This window comes from Belonocnema kinseyi, chromosome 5 (genome assembly GCF_010883055.1).
Source record: "Belonocnema kinseyi isolate 2016_QV_RU_SX_M_011 chromosome 5, B_treatae_v1, whole genome shotgun sequence".
NCBI lineage: Eukaryota > Metazoa > Arthropoda > Insecta > Hymenoptera > Cynipidae > Belonocnema > Belonocnema kinseyi.
The window spans coordinates 61,642,052-61,664,304 of record NC_046661.1 but is presented as its reverse complement, the minus strand read 5'-3'; the positions used below and the strand labels follow the sequence as shown (position 1 = coordinate 61,664,304).

Below are 22,253 nucleotides of genomic sequence, written 5' to 3'. Positions count from 1 at the left end.
CCCCCCCCCCCGCACAGCGCACCAAATATGACCCAAGAATTAAAAAAATTACATTTTTCGTATTATTGTTAATTTTCAGAAATTTCTGTCATGTTTTTTCATAAAAATAATAATTAAATGAAAATTAATACATCTCCCATGGCTTTTAAAACAATTTTTAATTGTTTAAACAACTGTAACTTATTTAAACAATTATTTTTTCTGGAAAATGTAAAAAAAATCGTATTTTTTTAATGAAATGTAAAAGTCAGTCATTGTTTGTAGTATTACATTCTTTCAAAAATATTAGAAATTATATAAATAATTGTTTTTATTTAGAAAAGATAAAGATTGAGCCAGAGATTTCCACTTTTTTTTAAATTTGGTATCCAATGCTACTTTTTGTTGAATAATTACATAATAATTATACATTTCTTCTAATGAATTACAAAAATTCTATTTGTTTCTAACTGTATAGTGCATAGAAAGAATATATTAATCATTTCTCAATTGTTTAAACAAACTAAGTTTGCTTAAACAAATTTTTTTTTAAATTGTGTAAAAATCGTATTTTATGAATGAAGCATAATATTAAATGATTTTGAGTATTAAATTCTGCTAAAAGCTGCATGTTATTGTTTATACAATGAATATATGTATTTTTTTCGAATTTGTTTAAAATTGCAAATCTTCTAAAAATACAAATTTTATGATTAATCCTTAACTGGCACTGTGGGTAAAAATACCCTCAACGATTTTTGAGCTCAAAATAAGCGTACTAAATCCAATAAAATGGACCATGTGGCGATACTTACCAGTAGTTGAGATCACTGACTGAAGATATAATAGGTGAGCATAGAGCGGCAGTCAGTTTAAAAAACTTTTATTTATGTTTCTTTTTACTCTTTTCTTTCATTTGTAACTATTTTGGTGCACTTACATAACAATAAATTATATATAAATAAATATTATATAATATTATAAATATCATATATTATATAGATTAAATAAAAATAAATTAATTTGAATATTGAAAAATATTATATATGATTTTACCAAAAAATTGAAGCTTCATTTTGCAAAATGAATACCTTTTCGGGAAGCATCAATATCACAGTATTTTTTCTTTAAATATAGTATCTCAAGCATGCGCCCATACATTTTTAGCTAAAAATATTTAAAATTACGTGTTTTATGATTTTTTAAGTAAAAAACTGACTTTCCGGGGTTTTTACCAATTTTTTTACTATTTTAATTTATATAAATAGCTATAAAACTGATTTGTCTTTCAAAAACATACCCTAAACTATATTATACAATTTTTTTGTGCAAAAATATTAGATACCGGCTGCGCAAAACTCATTTGAACGCGTTGGGGTATTAATTAACTGGTGTGCCAGTTACGTATATTGATACCAGCAGTGCCAGTTAGTTATGTAATTATTCTATAAAAAGTAGCATAGGATAGCAATTGTAGAAAAAAGGGGACATCCCTGACTCAATTTTCAGAAATTTTGATAATAAAACATGATGAATTGTTTACATCATGTCTTTAACCAAATTTACTAGTTTAGTTGTCGATTAGTAATTATTTTTATGAAAAAACATGACAGAAATTGCTGACAATTAACAATAATACGTAAAAATGTAGTTTTTTTAGCCTTGGGTCATATGTGGGGGGGAATAAAAGTTATTAGTATGGTTTTATTTCGTCGAAACTCCTCTTCAATCCTTAAAAACTTGGCACGTTTCGATTAAACTCCGAAGTGTAAGTTCTTTTTTTTCGAAAATCCAAAATTTCTCCATATTAATTTTTAAAAATGGAAAATTTTTTGTGGCAGTCTTGCTCTCTACAGTAAAAGAAATATTGCAATGTATTTTTCGACCACCCTAATGTATATAGCTCCCACTGTACCATATATATTCTATGCAGCAAAGAGGGCCTTACTCAGAGGCAGAACTTGCAAAAGTCTCGAGGTGCAGAGGACGTTGGTGGGGGTAGCGCGCTTCCGAGAAAAATTTCCCCTACAGCCCCGAGAAGCCCCCTATTAAGAGGCTCGACTGTATTTCTTCCTATCTTTATCTTTCTCCATCTCCTTGTCATTGTACGTTTGCTTATTTCTCGTTTACTCTTCACTACTCTATCACTATCTATCATTCGCCTATCCACCTATATCTTTTCCTATCTCCTGTTTAATCCAGATGTATGCCTATCTCTTTTATTTTCTCTTTCTCCATGCCTGCATATTTCTTTGCAAATTCCCATCTATCTTTTTCGACCTATTTGCCAATATACTTATAATACTATCTCTTTCAATATCGATTTCTGTATCCTGCGCCCATTTCCGTCTATGTTTTTCTGTCTTATTGTCATTCCTGATGGAATTTAACTAAAAGTCTGTAAGGTAGAGTAAAGTTTCCGATATAGCTCTAATACTATCCTTTTCATTACCCACTTTTGTATCCTTCGCCCAGTCCCGTATATCCCTTTCCACCTTACTGTCTTTCCTGTCAATGTGTTTATAAAATTGTGTATGTATGTCTATATATATATATATGTATATGTATATATATCCGATACAAACTGTAACCACCTATCTCACGGTCCTGAGGCGTGGTTGTGACTGAAATTTTTCCGCGATTTCGCTGGGAGCGGATGCAGTTTTTCAGATTAACACCCGCTCCCGACGAAATCCTATGGTTGTCCGTATGAAAAATGTTATATATATATACATAATTAAAAATTTGTCATAAGGACAACCGCAGGATTTCGCCGGGAGCGGGTGCTAATCTGAAAAATTTCACCTGCTCCAAGCGTGCATTTTCGCGCAAGTGTTTTAGCATATTGTTGGCACGCAGGGATGCTTTTCAGGCTATTAACGAGTGAAAACTTAGCACCTCTAAGAGCGCCGATGATAAGGACGATTTGTTTAACAGAATATTCCGGGTAAACTCGTTGCAACTCCCTTATAAGGTCTCTGTACCTTCTCTTTCTTTTCATTCTCCCTGGCTATGATGTTTTTGTCAGCTGGTGCCGAAAATTCGATAACGAACATGGTTCGCTTCTCGAAGTCAAGAAGAACCATGTCAGGCCTCGAGTGAGCAACAGATACAATTGTCGAGAATATAAAGTTCCAGTATATGCGGCACTTCCCATTCTCGTCAATTGACTCGATTTCCCCAGGAGAATTTAGAGGAGCGGTATTAAGGTTAATGCCGTAAAAGGGACAGAGATGGTAATAAAGCACTCTTAGTGCCGCATTGTACCTTTGAATGTAGGTCGTTCCCGCGTGAGTTGGACAACTAGATAGTATGTGAGCTAAATGCTCGGGGTGTGCATGGCACGCCCTGCAGCTATCATCAGGAATGTCTTGGCTCAAAATGTGGCAACGGTATGTTAAGGTGGAAATGACAACGTCTTGGCATGCAAAGATGAAACCCTCCGTACCAGACTTCAATCCGGACGATTTAAGGAAAGCAAACGTTAGCTCACAAGACATTGACTGATCCTTCACATTTCTGTGGAAGATACCGTGCATCCTTTTATCGATGAGCTGTTCACGAAAGTTTTTCTTTTGTTCTTTCTTAATTCGGGCTTTCAGGAGGGAGTACTCGAGATAGATAAGATTTGATGCCTTTTTCTCACCCCTAATACTGAAGTTAAGTCCGAGTTTTTCAGCAGCCTCCTCCGCTGCTTTGTACAGAAACGCTCCTTTGTCTACTTCTTCGTGAATCCTGACCATTTTAAGAAGAGGGTCTCTTCCATTTGCGACTCTATGTGCTGTATCCAGAATAATCCTGTTGTGAAGATATTCAAAACTAAATATTCCGCGACCACCTTGACGGCGTGAGATTCACAGTCACGGAACAGAAGGCTTAAGATGGAAGCTTTTGTTCATGTGCATAACCTTTCTCGTCCCGATATTAAAGGATCTGAGCTCGTTCTTCGACCATGCATGATGTAGCCTTGAAAGACACCTATCTGAAATGTGACCTTGTTAGTTTTCACATGATTTTTTTCCAGATAAGATAGTAAATTTGGATTTCCAAAGCAGCATCAATCTCTCTATGTACCTAACGATTTGCGGATGAACCTTTAAGCTTTCCAAAAACAGATGATAATTCTATGGGAGTTCGAATCGAAAGCTTTCCGATAATCAATCTAGGCCGTCGATAGGTCACGCTGGTAGAATGCTGCATCTTTGCAGACACATCTAGCGATAAGCAGGTTCTCCCGACTTCCCGCTACGCCTCTCTTGGAGCCTCGTTGTACATACATTTCTTGACACACAGGTTCAATTGTTCGAACAATCCTATCATTTAGGATAGCTGTGAATATCTTATACAGTTTGTTCAGACAAGTGATTGACCTGTAATTCTTCGGGTCAGCTGAGTTGCCTATTTTCGGCAGGAGTATTGTACGCCATTCCACCAACCACTGCAGAATCGGCTCTTCCGACTTTAAATATGAGGTGAAGATACGGGCCAAATGCTTCTGAGTCATCGTCCACTCTATGCTGCACTTCGTAGACTTCTCTCCAAATACTTCGACCTCCTCTGGTTTGGGCGAGTGGTCGTCAGTAAATGAGGGTCTTGGAAGAGTAGAAATGGATCAGAGAGAAACTATTGATTTTCTCGGAACCACCTCTCCCTTCGCTCTAGACTTCTCTTAGTATTCGCATCAGCCAAATATCTCGCTGCATTATACACACAATAATTGATGGCCCAGAGTTCGGATTCTACGGAAAAATGTCCACGAAGCTCGTCATCCATTTCAGCCAAATCTTTAGGCTTGAGAGAATCCTTGGTTTTGATGTTTCTCCGGGTCAGAAAGCATCGCTCTTCCTCTATTGGATGCCTGCCCGAGGTTGGTCTTAGTGTCGCCTCTCTTTCTCTGTTGCCGGCTTGTTCTAGCTGTGGTAGAGTAGGCGTTCCGCTTACATAGCCCCTTTTTCTGAGTAGTTCGGCATAGTTGTGTAGACGTTGCTGCGGAAAGTGCGATAACTCCGGATGTTTCTTGCACCACAGAGCATGCAGCCGTGTCATGTAACCCCGTTCAGGGGCCACACTCGCATCGTAGCACTCTAACAAGTCGTGACTCAGTCGCTTCGTCCACCTAAAGGTCCCGAGATTCCGCCAATCCATTGCATTGAATCCTATTTCATTGACTCCCCCAGCTCTAGATTGGTCTGCATTGTTGGCCGACCCATTGTCGGGAGCCCTGTGCGTTCTGTTGCGGATAGAGGGTCACTTTACCAAGAGTTTCTGCTGAATATGGATACAAAAATGAATAGGCAGTCGCGGACAATTGTCCAAGGGTGGTCACGAAGGAATTAAACCCCAAGCAGAGGTATGAAAACCGTGCCGAAAGCTGAATGGCACCTGGGAAAGCTGTCTAGAACGGTGACTCTGGGATACCGGGCGACCTCTCAGAGTACGCAGCCTTATCATTGCAGGTGGGGCTCTAAAAGGATGAACGAACTTTCCCTAGCTTCTCATGGGAACAACAATGACAACACCAAACATAGTTGTAGTAAGTCCGGTTCAAAATAAGAGAACGCATAGGGCTCCCGACAGTGGGTCATCCTACAATGCCGACCACTCTAGAGCTAGGGGAGCCAATGAAAATAGATTAAATGCGATGGATCGGCGGAATCTCGGGACCTTTAGGTGGACGAAGTGACTGACTCACGACTTGCTAGAGTGATGCGATGCGAGTGTGGCCCCTCAGGGGTTACATGGCTGCGAAACCATGCAGAACTACTCCGAAAATGGTGCTATGTAAGCGGAACGCCTACTCTACCGCAGCTAGAACAAGCCTAAAAATCTGGCTGAAATGGATGACGAGCTTCGTGGACATTTTGCCGAAGAATTCGACCTCTGGGCTATCAATTATTGCTTGTATAATGCAGCGAGAGCTTTGACCGATGCGAACATTAAAACAAAACCAACGGTTGATCATAAGACTAAAAGACGAATACATCAACTCGCAATAAAGATAGGCTGGCAAGATAGTACGCGTCCCGCATTCTGTGTGTGATTGACTACATCACAACTGGCAGGAATTTTACCGCTAAGCTTCGAAAGTTCGCGCGCGAACTCCGGGCCCGTCATCACACACTTAACAAGTCAAAGCTGCTGACCATCAGGCAGCATATTTTTGAGAGACTACGAATACTATCTGACTTCGAGAAGCGAACCATTTGTGTTATCGAATTTTCGGCTCCAGCTGACAAAAACATCGTAACCAAGGAGAATAAAAAGAAAGAGAGGTATAGAGACCTTTGAAGGGAGCTGCAACGATTGTACTTGGAATATTCTGTTAAACTAATCGTCCTTATCATCGGTGCTCTTGTGTATGCCAAACTGTCATTGGTTAATAGCCTAAAAGCATCCCTGCGTGTATACAATATGTTAAAACACTTGTGGGAAAAATGCAGAAGGCGGTCGTCCTTGGATCGCTCTGTGTCCTCAGGGTGCACGAGCTTTTTCCTGGATCGTCGTATTGATTCCGCTAAAGACTGTAACCACTTATCTGACGGTCGTGAGACGTGGTTATGGCTGTAATTTTACCGCTATTTGGCTGGGATCAGGTGCAGTTTTTAAAATTAGCACCCGCTCCCGGCGAAATCTTGTGGTTGTGCTTATGACAAATTCCGTTAAAGACTGTAACCACCTATCTGGCGGTCGTGAGACGTGGTTATGGCTGTAATTTTACCGCTATTTGGCTGGGATCAGGTGCAGTTTTTCAGATTAGCACCCGCTCTCGACGAAATCTTGCGGTTGTGCTTATGACAAACTTTTAATAATATATTATTAAATGTGATAAAATTGTCTGTTTTTAAAATGGACAACGGAAAGTTAAAAATTATAATTACTTGTGTAACATGCAAAAGTAATGTTTCCTTTTTTTTTGCAGTATATGTATTCATTGCACCTGGTTTGCAATCAGGGGAATATAATCCTTTTGTCATGGAACGGGTCTTCACTGAAGGCAAAGATGATACGTCTTGTATTGAGTGGTCGTTCGATTCAAAGCTGTTAGCAGTTGGGTCAAAAGACTCGTCAATCAGATTGTACAGTTTGAACAAGTGGATCAACGTAAATAGATGCACTTTTCCTGGTCATTCCAACGTAATTGTAGGTTGCTATTTTGAAAAGGACAATTATGATTTCACCACGATAAGTAGGTATGATAAAATAAAAATCGATCAATTTTTACAATATATTTTTCAAATGATTTATTATATTTGATTTTAACAGTTTCTTATTCTTTATTTCATAAAGTGATGTAATGTGTATGAAAAAATGTTTCAGAGATTAGTGAAAGTACGCTGAGCTTTCAGTAATTCCAAAAAAAGAACAATAGTCTACCTCTAATATAGTCCTCTTCAGTGAAGAGATATTTGGGCATTTTTACTGTCGAACCACATGTTTCGTTTTCATCACCACTATTGGAGTAATACTTTCTACCAGAGATCTTTAGGGTGACTGAGTTTAGCATTTATTGTATTTTTAATAAACCTCATTACATTTATCTACATTTTGATCCCGAAATGATAAGTAAAATGTTTATTTGTTGCAGAAGAAATATGGCTTTGTTAATTATTATGTAATGAGTTAAACTTAAAGAATTGACAGAGAAACGCGTAACATGTGGTGAAGCACATATTTATCAAAATTTACATAATATTATATTTAAATACCTCCTCTTAATCTACAAGCAAAGGGCTCTCATACTAAACAGTTGAGCGTTCCTTATTTGTATTAATTATAAAAAAATGACCAGGAAAAACGGTCTAATCGCGCGCATCGAATAGTGCTCAACCGAACCAAACGTATTAGATGTGAAGAAAAGCACCTCACAACATTGTGCTCCAGAAAATTCAATTTTAATCGTGTACGAATGGGATTTTTTATTCGATAAGCCTGGTTTCTTAATTCCACGTCACATATGTTACTTAGCATGTCATGCTTTGTTCTATTTGTGCAAGTAATATAAAATCAATATTATTGATTAAGAAATTACATTGTTCGTGTGAAAAAACCCCGCTGAGGCCTCTTAAAATGAGGGCCCCGGCGGCGACCCGCATGGATGTTCCACTCGTGGAAATTCCACGAGGGCCCCCGCCGAGGGCTCAGCTTGGTTGCCCTCACGGATCAACGATTAAAATTTCTCAGTCCAAAGGGCGAAAATTTTTTTGACACCACAAATTTTAAGTTTTCAGGAGTTCAGACTTACAAACAGTAACTTACAAACAGTTTCTTGAATTCGAACTCTGATATTATATAAGATTAAAAGGGCCCCCGCAGGGGTCCGAGCTCGGTTGCCCTTACAGATCAAGGATTAAAGTTTTTAAGTCGGAAGGCTGAATATTTTATACCCTAAAAAATGAACATAAAAAATACGTTTAAAAGTATGGTTAGTGCGTTCTAAAAATTCAAAAAACTATACACACAACTATCCCAAAAACAACTTTTATCCTGCTTTTTTCAAAGAAAAAAAATGCTAAGTTCCATTTTTATGCAAAACTGTAAATGCTCACAAATATTGACATTTTGTTTCATTCTTAAACGTTGTAAAATAGTACAAAACACCTAAAAATCAAACCTACACGAAAGTTTAAAAAATGTTATTATTAAGAAATTGTCAAAATTCACGATCACATTTCTGAGTTCCGTCGTTTAAAAATTTTAATGTTCATAAAAAATTACATTTCCTGCCATTATAAAAAGTTGTAAAGTATTCTACAACGGGAAAAAACGAAATAATACGAGAAAAAAAATTGTAATCGATTTAAATTATTTATTTAATAATTATATTATTTATATTCCTGTTAACAATTCGTTTATTTTATATTTACATAATTTCTTACAATAATAAATAATTAGAAATAGAGAACTTAAAATTTGGGACACTTTTCTGAACTGTAGTTTATGAGGAAGGCTTTTTCACCGAGTTTCAACTTATCGGTTTAGCGCAGTGGTTAGCACTCCCGACAGTTATGCGATAGATTTAGGTATAGGATATGTAGGTTCGATACCTCGTAGCATTAGAAATTTTATTTGTAATATAATTTTTTTAAATGTAATATATGTAATTACTCTAAACAGGACTATTAATATTTGCAGTCAAAATACTCTCAATCAATTAATATATATATTTTTTAATAACTTTTTTATCATATCGTTAGAGTATAGCAGTAAGGTACTAGTTAGCACTGACACAGTACTCCGCCCATAGTGAATTTTCTATTGGGGTAGTACTGCGCCAATAGCGATATCCAGTGCTGGCCCTAACACTGACAGCCCAGTACAAAATAGTGTTAAACTCCCAGAGATATGTCAGTGTAGGTGTCAGCACTGGCAAAAAATACCACGAGGGCTTTCATGATGGCAACTATGAGGGATACATGCGGGAACCCCATGTTGGACCCCTATGGATTAGCATGTCGTTGCGCTGAGAGACCTCGCCTGGATTCCACAGTGCTTGAGGGTAATCCATGCAGGCCCCCGACTCGCTTCGCCCGTGCGTCCAACGCCGCACTAATCGGCCATTGCCAACTTACCATACTTGTTGCGCATACTATTTTATTTTGCATGTACATGTAAAGTGGCTTATTTATGTAGGAAGGAAGGCGTGAAATAATGATTGCTGGCGGACCTTAATGGAATCCATGGGCAATATGGCACTTATCGAACGCTAAACAAGCGTGAAATAAGCCATTTTACACGTATATGTAAAATAAAATATAATAATATGATGCATATTTTTATAAATATATATTTTGCACCATATCATGCTTTTTTCTGTAAATACTTTAAGTATGATTCATTACTTAATGATTATTAAATTAATCTTTGTTCTGTGACAAATAAATATTTTGCCTATCATTTTGGCTTCAAAACGTAGAGCAAATTGTTTTTCATCCTGAGGTTTATAAGTAACATTATTAAAAAAGAAATCATTTGCGAACTCAGTCACCCCAAAAGGACCTTCGTAGTAAGTATCACTCCGATGCTGAGAACCCTACTCTGTGACATGAGGGTAACCACGTCTCCGAACTCTTACAGCTGTGTAGAGATATGTGGTGGTGGCAATGAAGCACTTGGCTTGGGAGTAAAAATGCCACCATTTTCTCTCGCTGAAGACCCCTGCAAAGTTGACCATTTCTAGCCTATTTTTAGAGAAAACTAGAACCATTTTTGGCGCACTGTGCTTGCGACTGTGTGTATAATATACAGAGCAAAATGGATAATACGATATAGATACTAAATTTTTTGATATTGTCACACAATATCTAGCTATTGTCATAAAACATCTGTACTATTTTATTTAATATAGGATATATTTATTACTGGTAAATTACGGAAGATATTAGCGTTCCTATCATCTAAAATATTAAAATTTAATATATCAGATGTTATATTTTAAAATCTTAGGTAATTGACATATTAGTGTCAATAAAGTTCCTTGTAATTTCAGATGTTTGAATTTAACATCTAACATGTTAAAAAATAAAATCTGAAATTATTTTAATTATGAAAACGTGCAGGCTCCTAAAGCTATTATCATAGTGACTTAAATCAGCCAATCCCTACGCAACCGGAACGCAAACGTTTCCCACTCCTGCTCCTTCTGTCCTAGAAGCTAAACAAGAGCGGGAAATTGACGCAAGAGACTTCGTACAGCACTGTTCCTTGGAGTCTGGTCTCTTGCCACGAATGAACTTAGGTGGCACATGAGAGAGTTGGAGATGAAGAATTCACTTCTGGATATTTGTATAGAGTTACAGTTACAAGAACAGCGTTGACGGATCAAATGAAGTGATCCTAGAAGAACAGCCTTTTGCATCAAACTCGGGATGGACTGAGCCTGAAGCTGGAAAGCCGAAATCTTGTTGAGTGTATTTTTCTTCTTCCTTTACTGCGATATTACGATCGGCTGGTGCCAAGAATTCCACTGCGTAAATTATCTTCGTCTTCAGATCTTAGAGGACAAAATCAGACTTTGTAGTGCTGATACGTTGTGTGGTCGAGAATGAGAACTTCCAGTACATCTTACACTGATCATTCGCTACAAAGGATTCGAAGATCTTATTATAAAACTTTTAGAGCTACATTGTGGCTCTATATGTAACTGTAGCATGCATACTTTCAGTATCCACTTAGAACATGTCCAAGTATTTCTGGCTCTTGCTAGCGTACTCAGCAGTTGGCATCGCCTACAAGTGGATCTATTGTGCGTTTGCGGTAAACTAAGGTGCCTATAACGCCGCCTTGTCAGGCAAAAAGATATCCATTAGTCTCCGATCTCAATCTAGCAGACTTAAGAGACATGTTAGACAGACCCATCGCTAGGTTTTGTAAATGTATAATGCTGTAGAATTTACCATGAAGAGGCTGAAATCAAATGGGAGACCAAGCTCTTCTATGGCCCTATCTGCGGCATGGTATAGAAATGCCACAGCATTGTTGACTTCGTGTTAATGTACGAGTTGCCGATCCAATATGTGTGTTCAAATTATGAAAAAGGGTATGCATGTTAGTAGAAATAAAATTCAAAATGGTCCATCAAATAGGGCCGAATGAAAAACATGGAAAATTTATGAATATTTGTAAAAATCCGTACCTCGGGATGATTTGGGGCTCTGATTTCGAATCGCAGGCCGTATTTTAATCTTAAAAAATAGCCGATCAAATGTGACAAACGAAAATGTTTAAAAAATTATAAATGTTTGTGAAAACCAGTACCAGTTTTTTTTTGTGGAACGCTGATGAGGCACTGGTCAAGTATGACGTAACAAATTTTCTGACATCCCCCCCCCCCCTCATTAGGTATCCCTTTTTCCAAAGTAAGTGTATGTAACCTAAACATTGACGTCACATTAGTCATTTTGAACTTTGAAAATCTAACTAAAAATTCGTAATAAGTGACTGAAAAACCCTGGTTACTGATCTCCACTAAAATGGTATAGATTTTTCGACTTTTTTGTCCATCATATTGGATCGGTCATTTCCTATGAAGAAAATCTGACCTAAGATTCGGAATCAGAACCCAAACAATTCCGAGGTACTGATTTTTACAGAAATTGATACATTTTGGAAGTTTTTAGTGCGCTATATTGTATCGGACATTTTGAATTTTAAAACTTGAATTTAACCCTATGTTCGCATGGTGGGTCTTTTATGGCACAGTAACTTTCCATTTTTCTAAAACATGTGATTGACTAATTAATTGTTTAAAAAGATAAAGTTGGCAATAGCAAAATATATTTTTGTAACTTATTCTATAGACTCAGGATAATAACTGTGAATTTTGCCAGATATTAATAATAAAAATAACATTGAGAAAAACCTCATGGACATGAAAGAACTACGTTGCAGACGGCGTATGTGTAATTCACCATGCAGACGAAGGGTCAAGGCCCTTTATTAGAATGGCAATCGGTTCTGAATTTTGAGAAATCACGGTTGAATATTTTTGTCTAACTTATGCAAACCTCGTCTAAATAACTATATCTCGAAGCAAGCGAAGCCCGTTTTTTGATAAAATCTTTATATTTTGTTTAATAATCAAAATAGGAAACAATAACAGTAGCGCTCAGTGTTAGCTAACTTTGAATTTCCACGAAGTCTGTTCATCCTCTTCGAACTTCAGTCAGCAGACACTCCAGAGCGAGTCGAATCCTCCGGAACGAATGTACCTGGGCATTGTTATGAGATTTCGACCAGTTAGAAAATACTGATGTTATGAAATCTATTATTAATTCTATTTCATTTAACAAAATAAATATATTTATATAATTACAAGAAATGAAAAAAAGGTTCTTGAAAATTGGTTAATACTTGGAGTAATAATATAAATCTGTAGGGAATAAAGAACTTTTCTGCATTTACACTGCATATTTCTTCAAAATTCACGCGATAGACGGTTTTTCTTTAATCATCTTTAATCCATAAGTAGAGTGTTTCCAAGTATTGTATATATAAGTCTGACTTTTATTATTAAGTTATATTTCATTATTATAAATTAAATTATTTTTTTCCGCATATTTAGTACTTTGTGAAGAAAACTTAATTTGTTAAGCAATTTTTTCCCTGTAAATCGTAAAAAATAGTATATTACACTACAAAGGCAGGAAATAAAAATTCCTGCACTGTGCGATGATGCCCGAGGCGACGCCGAGGGCAATATATCGCTCAGTGCTGGGCTTTTAATTTCATGCTTGTATGGTGTATACTATTTTTAACTTCATTTGAACATTACTTCAATATTTCCGGTCTTACGATCAAGTTTGGATTAAAAATACAAGGAATAATCCGAGTCAATATTTTAATTGAAATAAATTCTTTTGCGTTTTGCGACGTTTCGACCTTAATCTGTACGTCGTCCTCAGGCAAATTATACATAATACAAAATTTTTATAATAAGTTAGCTAATTAAAAAAAAATTAACATTGTCGCAGAAAAAAATTATTATGAAAACAAAAGTCCATTTACCTTATATACAATTCTAGAACATCAAACAGTTGTGGTTCGATGAAAAAAGAGTGAGACGGCTTCATATCATTTCCGAATACATAATTTTCTAATTGGGAAAAACGCTCAAAAAGACAAAAGAGGCTCCCAATAATTAAAGTCACATTTTTAAAAAACCCTTGAACGAACCACGTTAGTTTTAGCGATGGACAAACTGATAATGGTGGCAGGAAACTAAACTTGGGTTATGTTGTACATTTAGTACAGAGTTTTCAATATCGAGGGCCTAATTCAATTTTAGCGAAAATAGCGTGCCAAGGCATTTTGGAATTTTAGTCAATTTATCATATTATGGTAATGCTGAGGTAAATTAAGTATTTCTATTTTTAAATTAATGGAACAATTCTTATATTTATTAATGAAAATCGATTCTAAAATTCTACGTTTGTAAGTGTTCTTTTCTTTTGCTAAAATCTTTATACTATCAAAGTCAAAATAAAAAAAGTGATGAAAATTCGACGAGTGTTGTGACAAACCTTTGTTCAAATTGCATTTTATTAAGTAAACTACGTTTAAAAAAGTTTCCATTTTTTCAGAATATTTCTTATTTATAAAACAATTTTCCAAAGTATGATTGTTGCTAACATATTTTATTTTGTAATTATCTAACCATTTATTTTGTTTATTGGAACTATTGTAAATCTCGTTTATTCTTTCTCTGATGACACTTTCTATTAAAGATAGTGGATAATTATTTGGTTATAATGTAATTTTTAAATCTTTTAAATTTTCTTCTCTAAAATTGAAATCGCTTAGTTTTATGCATCTATCTGCTAGTCCTTTTATTGATCCAACCTTTTGGTTAAATTGATGGTGTGAATTATAATTTAGATATTGCCTTGACCATGAAGATTTTTTGTACCAATTAGTAATTAAAGTTCCATTTTCAGTTTTTTTTTTAATTGATATATCCAAATAATTTAAGGTGTTATTATTTTCCAATTCAAAAGTAAATTTTAAGGATTCTTCTGTACTATTGAATGTATTAATTAATTCTTGAAATTTGTCATTGGGAACTATAGTGAATATGTCGTCCACATACCTTTTATAGAAAAGTGGTTTAAAAGTTAATTTCGATAAAGCTCTATTTTCTAAATCCTCTAAAACGAGATTGGCAGCAACTGGAGATAGGGGAGAACACATAGGACAGCCTGATATTAGCTCATAAAACTTTTGGTTGAAAGAGAAAACAGTATTATTAAATATTGTTCTAACAGCTATTAAAATTTCAGAATTAGATATTTTTGTTAAATTTTTATAAACTTGTAATTTTTGTTCTATGCACTCAGAAAGGAAATCTAACGGGATATTGTCGAACATAGAAACCACATCTAAAGATAACAATGAGTGGGTGGTGGATACATGAAATAATCTTAATTTTTTCTTTAAAGTCCCAACTGTCTTTAACGAAAGAGTGAGTCGTACCAGAAACAGGTTTTTAAATTTTTGATAAAAATTTAGCTAAATTGTAGGTAGGTCATCCTATGGAAGACACTATTAATCTCCATTTTAGGTCAGGTTTGTGAACTTTAGGAAGAACATAAGCCTGAACAACACTCCCATGATTTTTTAAACGATAAGCTAAATTCTCATTTATATACCTTTTATTTTCCAATCTTGATATAATATTATTGCATTTATTTTTAATGGTTGGAACTAAGCTGATGTTAACTTTTTTGTATAGTATGTTATTTTGCAATAGGTTTTCAACGATTTTATTATAATCATTTCTATTAGCTGTGACTGAAATATTGCTTTTATCTTCTCTAACAAATATTATATCTTTGATATAGAAGAGCTGAACATAAAAGAGATTGCAGGATTGACAATTCGAACACAGGTTTTTCACAACACTCGCGGAATTTTGATCACTTTTTTATTTTGTCTTTGCTAATATAAAGATTTTTGCAAAAGAAAACAATACTTACAAACGTAGAATTTTAGAATCGATTTTCATTAATAAATATAAGAATTGTTCCATTAATTTAAAAACAGAAATACTTAATGTAACTCAACATCACCATAATATAATAAATTGAATACTAAAATTCCAAAATACCTTGACGCACTATTTTCGCTAAAATTGAATTAGGCCCTCTATATTGAAAACTCTGTACTAAATATCCAAAATAACTCAAGTTTAGTTTCCTGTCACTATTACCTGTTTGTCCGTCGTTTGACTATCGTGGTTCGCAATAAAAAAATTATGTATTCGGAAATGATATCAAGCTGTCTCACTCTGTTTTCGTCGAAACACAACTGTTTGATGTTCTAAAACTGTATATAAGGTAAATTGACTTTTGTTTTCATAATAATTTTTTTCTACGGCAATGTTAATTTTTTTAAATTAGCTAACTTTTTATAACAATTTTTTATTGGTTATAATTTGCTTGAGTATGACCTACAGATTGAGGTCGAAACGTCGCAATATGTAAAAGAATTTATTTCAATTAAAATATTCACTCGGGTTATTCCTTGTCTTTTTATTCCAAATTTGATCGTAAGACCGGAAAAATTGAACTAATGTTCATATTAAGGTAACTATTTGGATCGATCGAAAAAAGTTTGACTTCTTAAGTCTGAGAAGTTGTTTTAATTTTGATTAGTATACTATTTTTCTTTATATCTGGTCGAAAGTACATTTGATCATTATTAAAAACAGGGCAAACACGTTTTGTATCTTACACATCGTAGCGCAGCCATGTTTTTACTTTTCTCCTCGCTGCAGCGCCTCCGCGGAGAATTGTGAAGCTCTTACTTTTGTTCTCTCTCTCTTTCTATCTCTCTCCCTCTCGCTTTTGACGCCTGCCCGACTTTTGCAGCACTAGTGGACCGAGTGCTTCTGGTCGGGGGCAGGCGTCAAATAAGAGAAAAATTAATCGAAAGAGAAAAGTAAATACAAGAATACTCGATTAACCCTTAATTGGCACTGTGGGTAAAAATTACCCCAAAAAATATTTGAGCACAAAATAAGCATACTAAATTCGATAAAATAGACCATGTGGCGACATTTAGCAGTAGATATCATCACTAACTGAAGATAAAATAGGTGAGCATAGAGCGGCATGTCGTCACGCTAGTGGCAACACCAGCTATCTCATTTTTTCCAAGTTTTCAGGAGAGCCAAAAATACCATAGTGAAAACGCTGAGATAACATGTGTTAACAAACAACTTTAGACATCCACTGCATTTTTCCGGGTTTTTTCAAGATTTTTTTTACTAACATAATTTAAATAAATCACTATAAAAACAATTTCACTTTGAAAAACATACTATAAATTACATTAGATAATTTTTGTGTGCAATAATATTAAATACCGGCTGCGTGAGACTCGCTTGAGTACGCTCGGGTGTGGCACAATAACTTTACAGTTCAACAAACTTGCACGCAGACAACCGATACACGAATAGACGTATGACAATGGCGTTTGTACGAGTTGCTACTGCTAGCAGCAAAGCTATTAAAGAGGGCGCGCATGTATCTTTAACGATGGGTAAATCTTAGACTTCCAACATCGAAAACTATGCGGGAGGCATGCACTTTCGACCAAGGTATAAAGAAAATAATATTTTCTCCAATTGATGACACACTCAATAAATTGTAAAAGTTTTTTTAACCCTTACAGCACCCTAGAGGTCGTGGGCGACCCCAATTTTTTCGCGCGATTATACCAAAGCCTCCTTTATGAATTTAAATTCTGTGGAGCTCTCCAGGGTTAGTAAAACATTTCTTCTTCCGATCTATAGCGTTGGCAAGTGGCTGTGTAGATTTTTTAACTGCGGCATTAGTTGGAAGCAGTCGCCGTTTGGCTGGGGGTCGTCCACGAGCCCACATGTTACTTAGGGATTTTTTTAGAAAAATATTTTTATTTTGAAAAATATTCTGTGCCCAAGAGGCTTGTTATTTGTGCAACCGCCCGGTGTGTCCAAATCATCGGGTATTCATGTGAGGAAATTGTGTTGGTAGAGAATAGCGCTTTCGCTGTTCATTATGTTTTTATTTGTGATCATTTTGCAATGATTAGTCTTCAAAAATAAAGAATTTACATGAGAAAATAATGAAATAATCATTAAAAATCGTTCCTTCTGCTTTTCATAAAACGGCCAGTAATTTTGTTGAATTGATATAACGGATACTCTCTTTTCAGGATGCAATTTTTCGGTTTTGAATTTTTAGGCAGCACGGTTTAATATTTTTTCTAATTTCTTGCATACGTCATCTGCATGCTCATATCTTCATGCACTTGGAGCCTATTTTTCAATCAAATGTTTGAAATGACAAGGCCTGATACCAATGATTGAACATATTCTTTTATTCACATTAGATGACGAAAGACAAACATAACTTCAAAAACGCATACAGGCATAGACATGTACTAAAAAAGGTCCAAAGTTAATAGCAAAAATAAAAAATGTGATTTTCACAGTCATCTTTTGTGTTAGCTGGGCGGCCGTACAAGGCCATTTTAGTCTCGATCACTGTTCAGACCTAGAAAACACCGGATGATACAGTATGTGTTCGACAATACTGCCTTCTGAATTAGTTGTATTGAATTTTAAGCCCCCAGCTCTTCCAAGATTTGAACTCACCTCGCATAAACGTTCCCAGTTGAGGAGATCAGGGCATCACGACGTCAGAATATTTTTGAATCTTCTCACTGCATCGGAGCTTAATATGGTTGTTTAGGGGAATGCTTGTGTTTATTATTTATACGTGTTGAGCATATCTTAGGATATCTGTACGATTATGTCTGACTAGGCGTCAGTCAGAATAGACCTATCCCAGTAAGGATTGAATGATCCCATCAACATCATTGTGTCTGAGCGTGTATTCTTGCAACGCAAGGATCGTACAGCTGCCAGTTTTGGGAGATTATACAGGTTCACTCTATAGATGTAGTCATAGTGGGAAAACGTCAATGATCTCTCTGTCGTTGAGCTTGCGTGGCAGAACTATTCTCTTTACAGCTGTCCTCTCATGGTACATTCAGTGCTGGCACATTTTCAAGCGGGTAATCTTGTTAAGCTTCTTGAGGTCAGTCACGGACCAGGAGACCGAACCAAAGAAGTATGTTAGGAGAGGAATAGCATAGGTGTTAATTGCCATTGTGATGTTCTTCGGACTGAGGCTGTACACCAGAATCAGACTATGTTGATCCGAAAAAGCAGTCTCAAGAACTGTAGCAAGTTATTAAGTACGCTGTTCAATTTTGACTCTCAGCTTGTATACATTTTTATGTTGTCCATGTACAGGAGTTGAGTGAGCTGAATCTCAGCCACTCCCATCTCTATTTTGAATACATAGGATGTGTTGTTGAGTGTCCAACTCAGTGGGTTCAATGCTATGCAAAAGCATGGTGCGCTGAATCAATCACCTTGGAAGATTCCTCGTTTTATGGGCTATAGCACCGGGTATCCCTCATCACCCCACGACTAAAACATTTAGTCCTTGTGTACCATGTGTGTATAGCGTGATCTAAAAATTGGATTACGCGAAGACAGGTTTTATATGTCTTAGGACCTCAAGTAAATATTCGTGGAGTATTGAGGGCAACGCTTGTAGGTAGTCGATGTAGGCTGTCAATCGTAACTTCATCTTTCCAACCACGGTTTCGTTCTTCGAAGACAACTTTGTTTTCCTTACAATATTTATAGACTTAAATTTCGGCATACCGTATTGTGCATCTGGTTCTTAATCTGCGAACTCTAGGATGGCGTAAACGAAACACACCATGAGACGCAGGCTTTCCTCATTGAGCTCTTCAATGAGTTGAAGAGGAGCAGAGGTAGGCTTTGGCGACTACAAGCATAACGACTTTCGACCATGAGACGACCGTAACGCCTCGTGTCACGGGCATTTTCACTTCCTCTTCCACCTCATCTCCCTTTTTTGATGATAGTAATTGTCGCACCTCTTTTTCGATATTACTTATTTCGACCTCGGATATAAGTTGGCGTCGCGTAATGGATCTTAGCTGAGCAGCTAGACCTTATTCGGTGATTCTATTTGTCTGCTCCATCTGTTCACGTCTTCTCTAATTTCCGGGGTCCACTTGATCCTCTTTTTGCCTGCGCAAATTGGATTTGCTAACGGAATGCAGTCTCAAATTCAGATCTTATTGGATTGATGGTTCTTTTAGGGAGCAGGTTCTTGTCTATAATTTGATGCGTTCAGTGTTAAAACTCGTCTTCATTTAGTGTTTTCAGTTCAGGGAAATTCGCTACAAATTTTTGGCGAAAGGCTATCCAGTGTTGAGAAGTTGCGGTCGCTCCTGTCTCGTTTTCGAGTTGGCACAGCATCAAGCACTCATCATACGTTTGAAAGTAGATGCGCTACCGTAACATTCCTGTGAAAGTGATCGGCTATGGCTTCTCAACAGAAACATCCTCCGCAGGCTTAGCTGGTGTTCTGCTGCTTACCGCTTCTTGATGATACCATACACATCGGCCGAGAGCGTAAGAGGTGACAAAAATCTCCTCTGGATGTCTTCTTAGAGGTACCATCCGCCACTCCATAAGCTTTAGTCGATTGCTTCCCGATGGTCTAGAAAATTTCTTACTACGCGACAGATGCTTAATAAAACCGCATTCTGAGCTGCTGCCAGTATCTTACTGACTTCTAAATGTTCAAGATGCTCATTGAATCTAACATGCACATTGCCTGTAGTCGAAATCTCAATAAGATGAATAGATGTATGTTTCACATTGCTCCAAATTGTCTTTTCTTCATGCCTTAGCTCGGTATACTTCTGGATCTTGACTGTATAGATGCAATGTCGATGAGTTAGTCTCTCCCAACTTTTTTCTCTCGCATCACGATGTCATATCACATATCACATCCCCATATAAGATGTAATCTTCGTTTTCTAAACTGGGCGCCCCTACTCTCTGCATGTGGAAGAACTACCGTTTCAATCAGCGAATGACTGTGATGCATTCGGTGCTTCTTCATTTCTACGCGGATAGCTTTGTTGATATATAATTTAAAAATTGTCATAAGGACAACCGCAGGATTTCGCCGGGAGCGGGTGCTAATCTGGAAAATTGCACCCGCTCCCAGCGAAATCGCGGTAAAATTTCAGCCACAACCACGTCTCAAGACCGTGAGATAGGTGGTTACAGTCTGTAAAGGAATCAGTACGGCGATCCAGCAAAAGCCTCGTGCACCCTAAGAACACGGAGCGACCCAAGGACTACCGCCTTCTGCATTTTTCCCGCAAGTGTTTTATCATATTCTTGACATGCAGGGATGATTTTTAGGCCATTATCAAGTGAAAGCTTGGCACTTCCAAGAGCGCCGATGATAAGGACGATTAGTTTAACAGAATATTCCGGGTACAATCGTTGCAACTCCCGTATAAGGTCTCGATTGAGTGAGTGCTCGAGATAGATAAGATTTGATGCATTTTGCTCGCCCCTAATACTGAAGTCAAGTCCGCGTGTTTCAGAAGCCTCCTCCGCTGCTTTGTACAGAAACGCTCCTTTGCCCACTTCTTCGTGATTCCTGACCATTTTAAGAAGAGGGTCTCTTCCATTTGCAACTCTATGTGCTGTACCCAGAATAATCCTGTTGTGAAGACATTCAAGACTCAATATTCCGCGACCACCTTCACGGCGTGAGATGTACAGTCGCGGAACAGAAGACTTAAGGTGCATGCTTTTGTTCATGTGCATAACCTTTCTTGTCCCGATATCAAGGGATCTGACCTCGTTCTTCGTCCATGGAACTACTCCAAATGAATAGAGTACTACCGAGACGGCAAGCATGTTCGTTGCAGGTACTTTGTTCCTCGCCGACAGTTCGGAAAACCAAATCAGTCGGATGCGACGTTTGTATCTGCTTCGGAGAGTATCCTTTATAGATGTCACATCCTGAATGTGGCTCTGTGGCACGCCCAGGTATGTATAAGTCTCTCCAGCGCAAAGGTGTCGCATAGCGCTTCTATCAACGAGCTCAGGATCTTCAGGGATGCCATTAAGTTTTTCTCGCTTCAAGTAAACCTTGGCGCATTTGGCTAACCCTAATTCCATTCCAATTTCCTTAGTATATCGTTCGAAAATCTCTAGAGCTAGATGTAGTTGCTCTTTGTTTTTAGCATAGATCTTAAGATCGTCCATGTAAAATACATGAGTGACCTTGTACTTTCGATCTGCAGGTTTGCCGCACAAGTACCTGTCAGAATGGCGAAGTGCTAGAGATAGTGGCAATAATGTAAGGCAAAAGAGGAGTGGGCTCATGGTGTCGCCCTGAAAGAGACCTCTCTGAAAGTTGACCTTGTTAGTTGTCACACGATTTTTTCCGGATGAGATAGTAAATCTGGTGTTCCAAACCGGCATCAATCTCTCTATGCACCTTACTATTTGCCAATGAACCTTTAAGATTTCCAAAAGACAGATGATAAGTCTATAGGAAGTCGAATCGAAAGCTTTCCGATAATCAATCCAGACCATCGATAGGTCACGCTGGTAGAATGCTGCATCTTTACAGATACATCTATCGATGAGCAGGTTCTCCCGACATCCGGCTACGTCTTTCTTTGAGCCTCGTTATTCATACATTTCTTGCCACATAGGTTTAATTGCCCGAACAATTCTGTCATTTAGGATAGCTGTGAATATCTTATATAGTGTGTTCAGACAAGTTATTGGCCTGTAGTTCTTCGGGTCAGCTAAGTTGCCTATTTTCGGCAAGAGTATTGTGCGCCCTTCCACCAACCACTCTGGAATCGGC

The 22,253-nt window shown here is 37.0% G+C and overlaps 1 protein-coding gene across 1 annotated transcript in view; it reads left to right on the top strand.

Moving 5' to 3' along the window:
* LOC117172911 (periodic tryptophan protein 2 homolog) overlaps window positions 1-22,253 on the top strand; it is a 272,846-nt gene that overhangs the window by 67,989 nt on the left and 182,604 nt on the right. Inside the window, exon 5 of the mRNA XM_033361205.1 lies at window positions 6,899-7,169. Within this exon, the coding sequence (XP_033217096.1) occupies window positions 6,899-7,169 (271 nt within the window). The remainder of the gene's footprint in view (window positions 1-6,898; window positions 7,170-22,253) is intronic.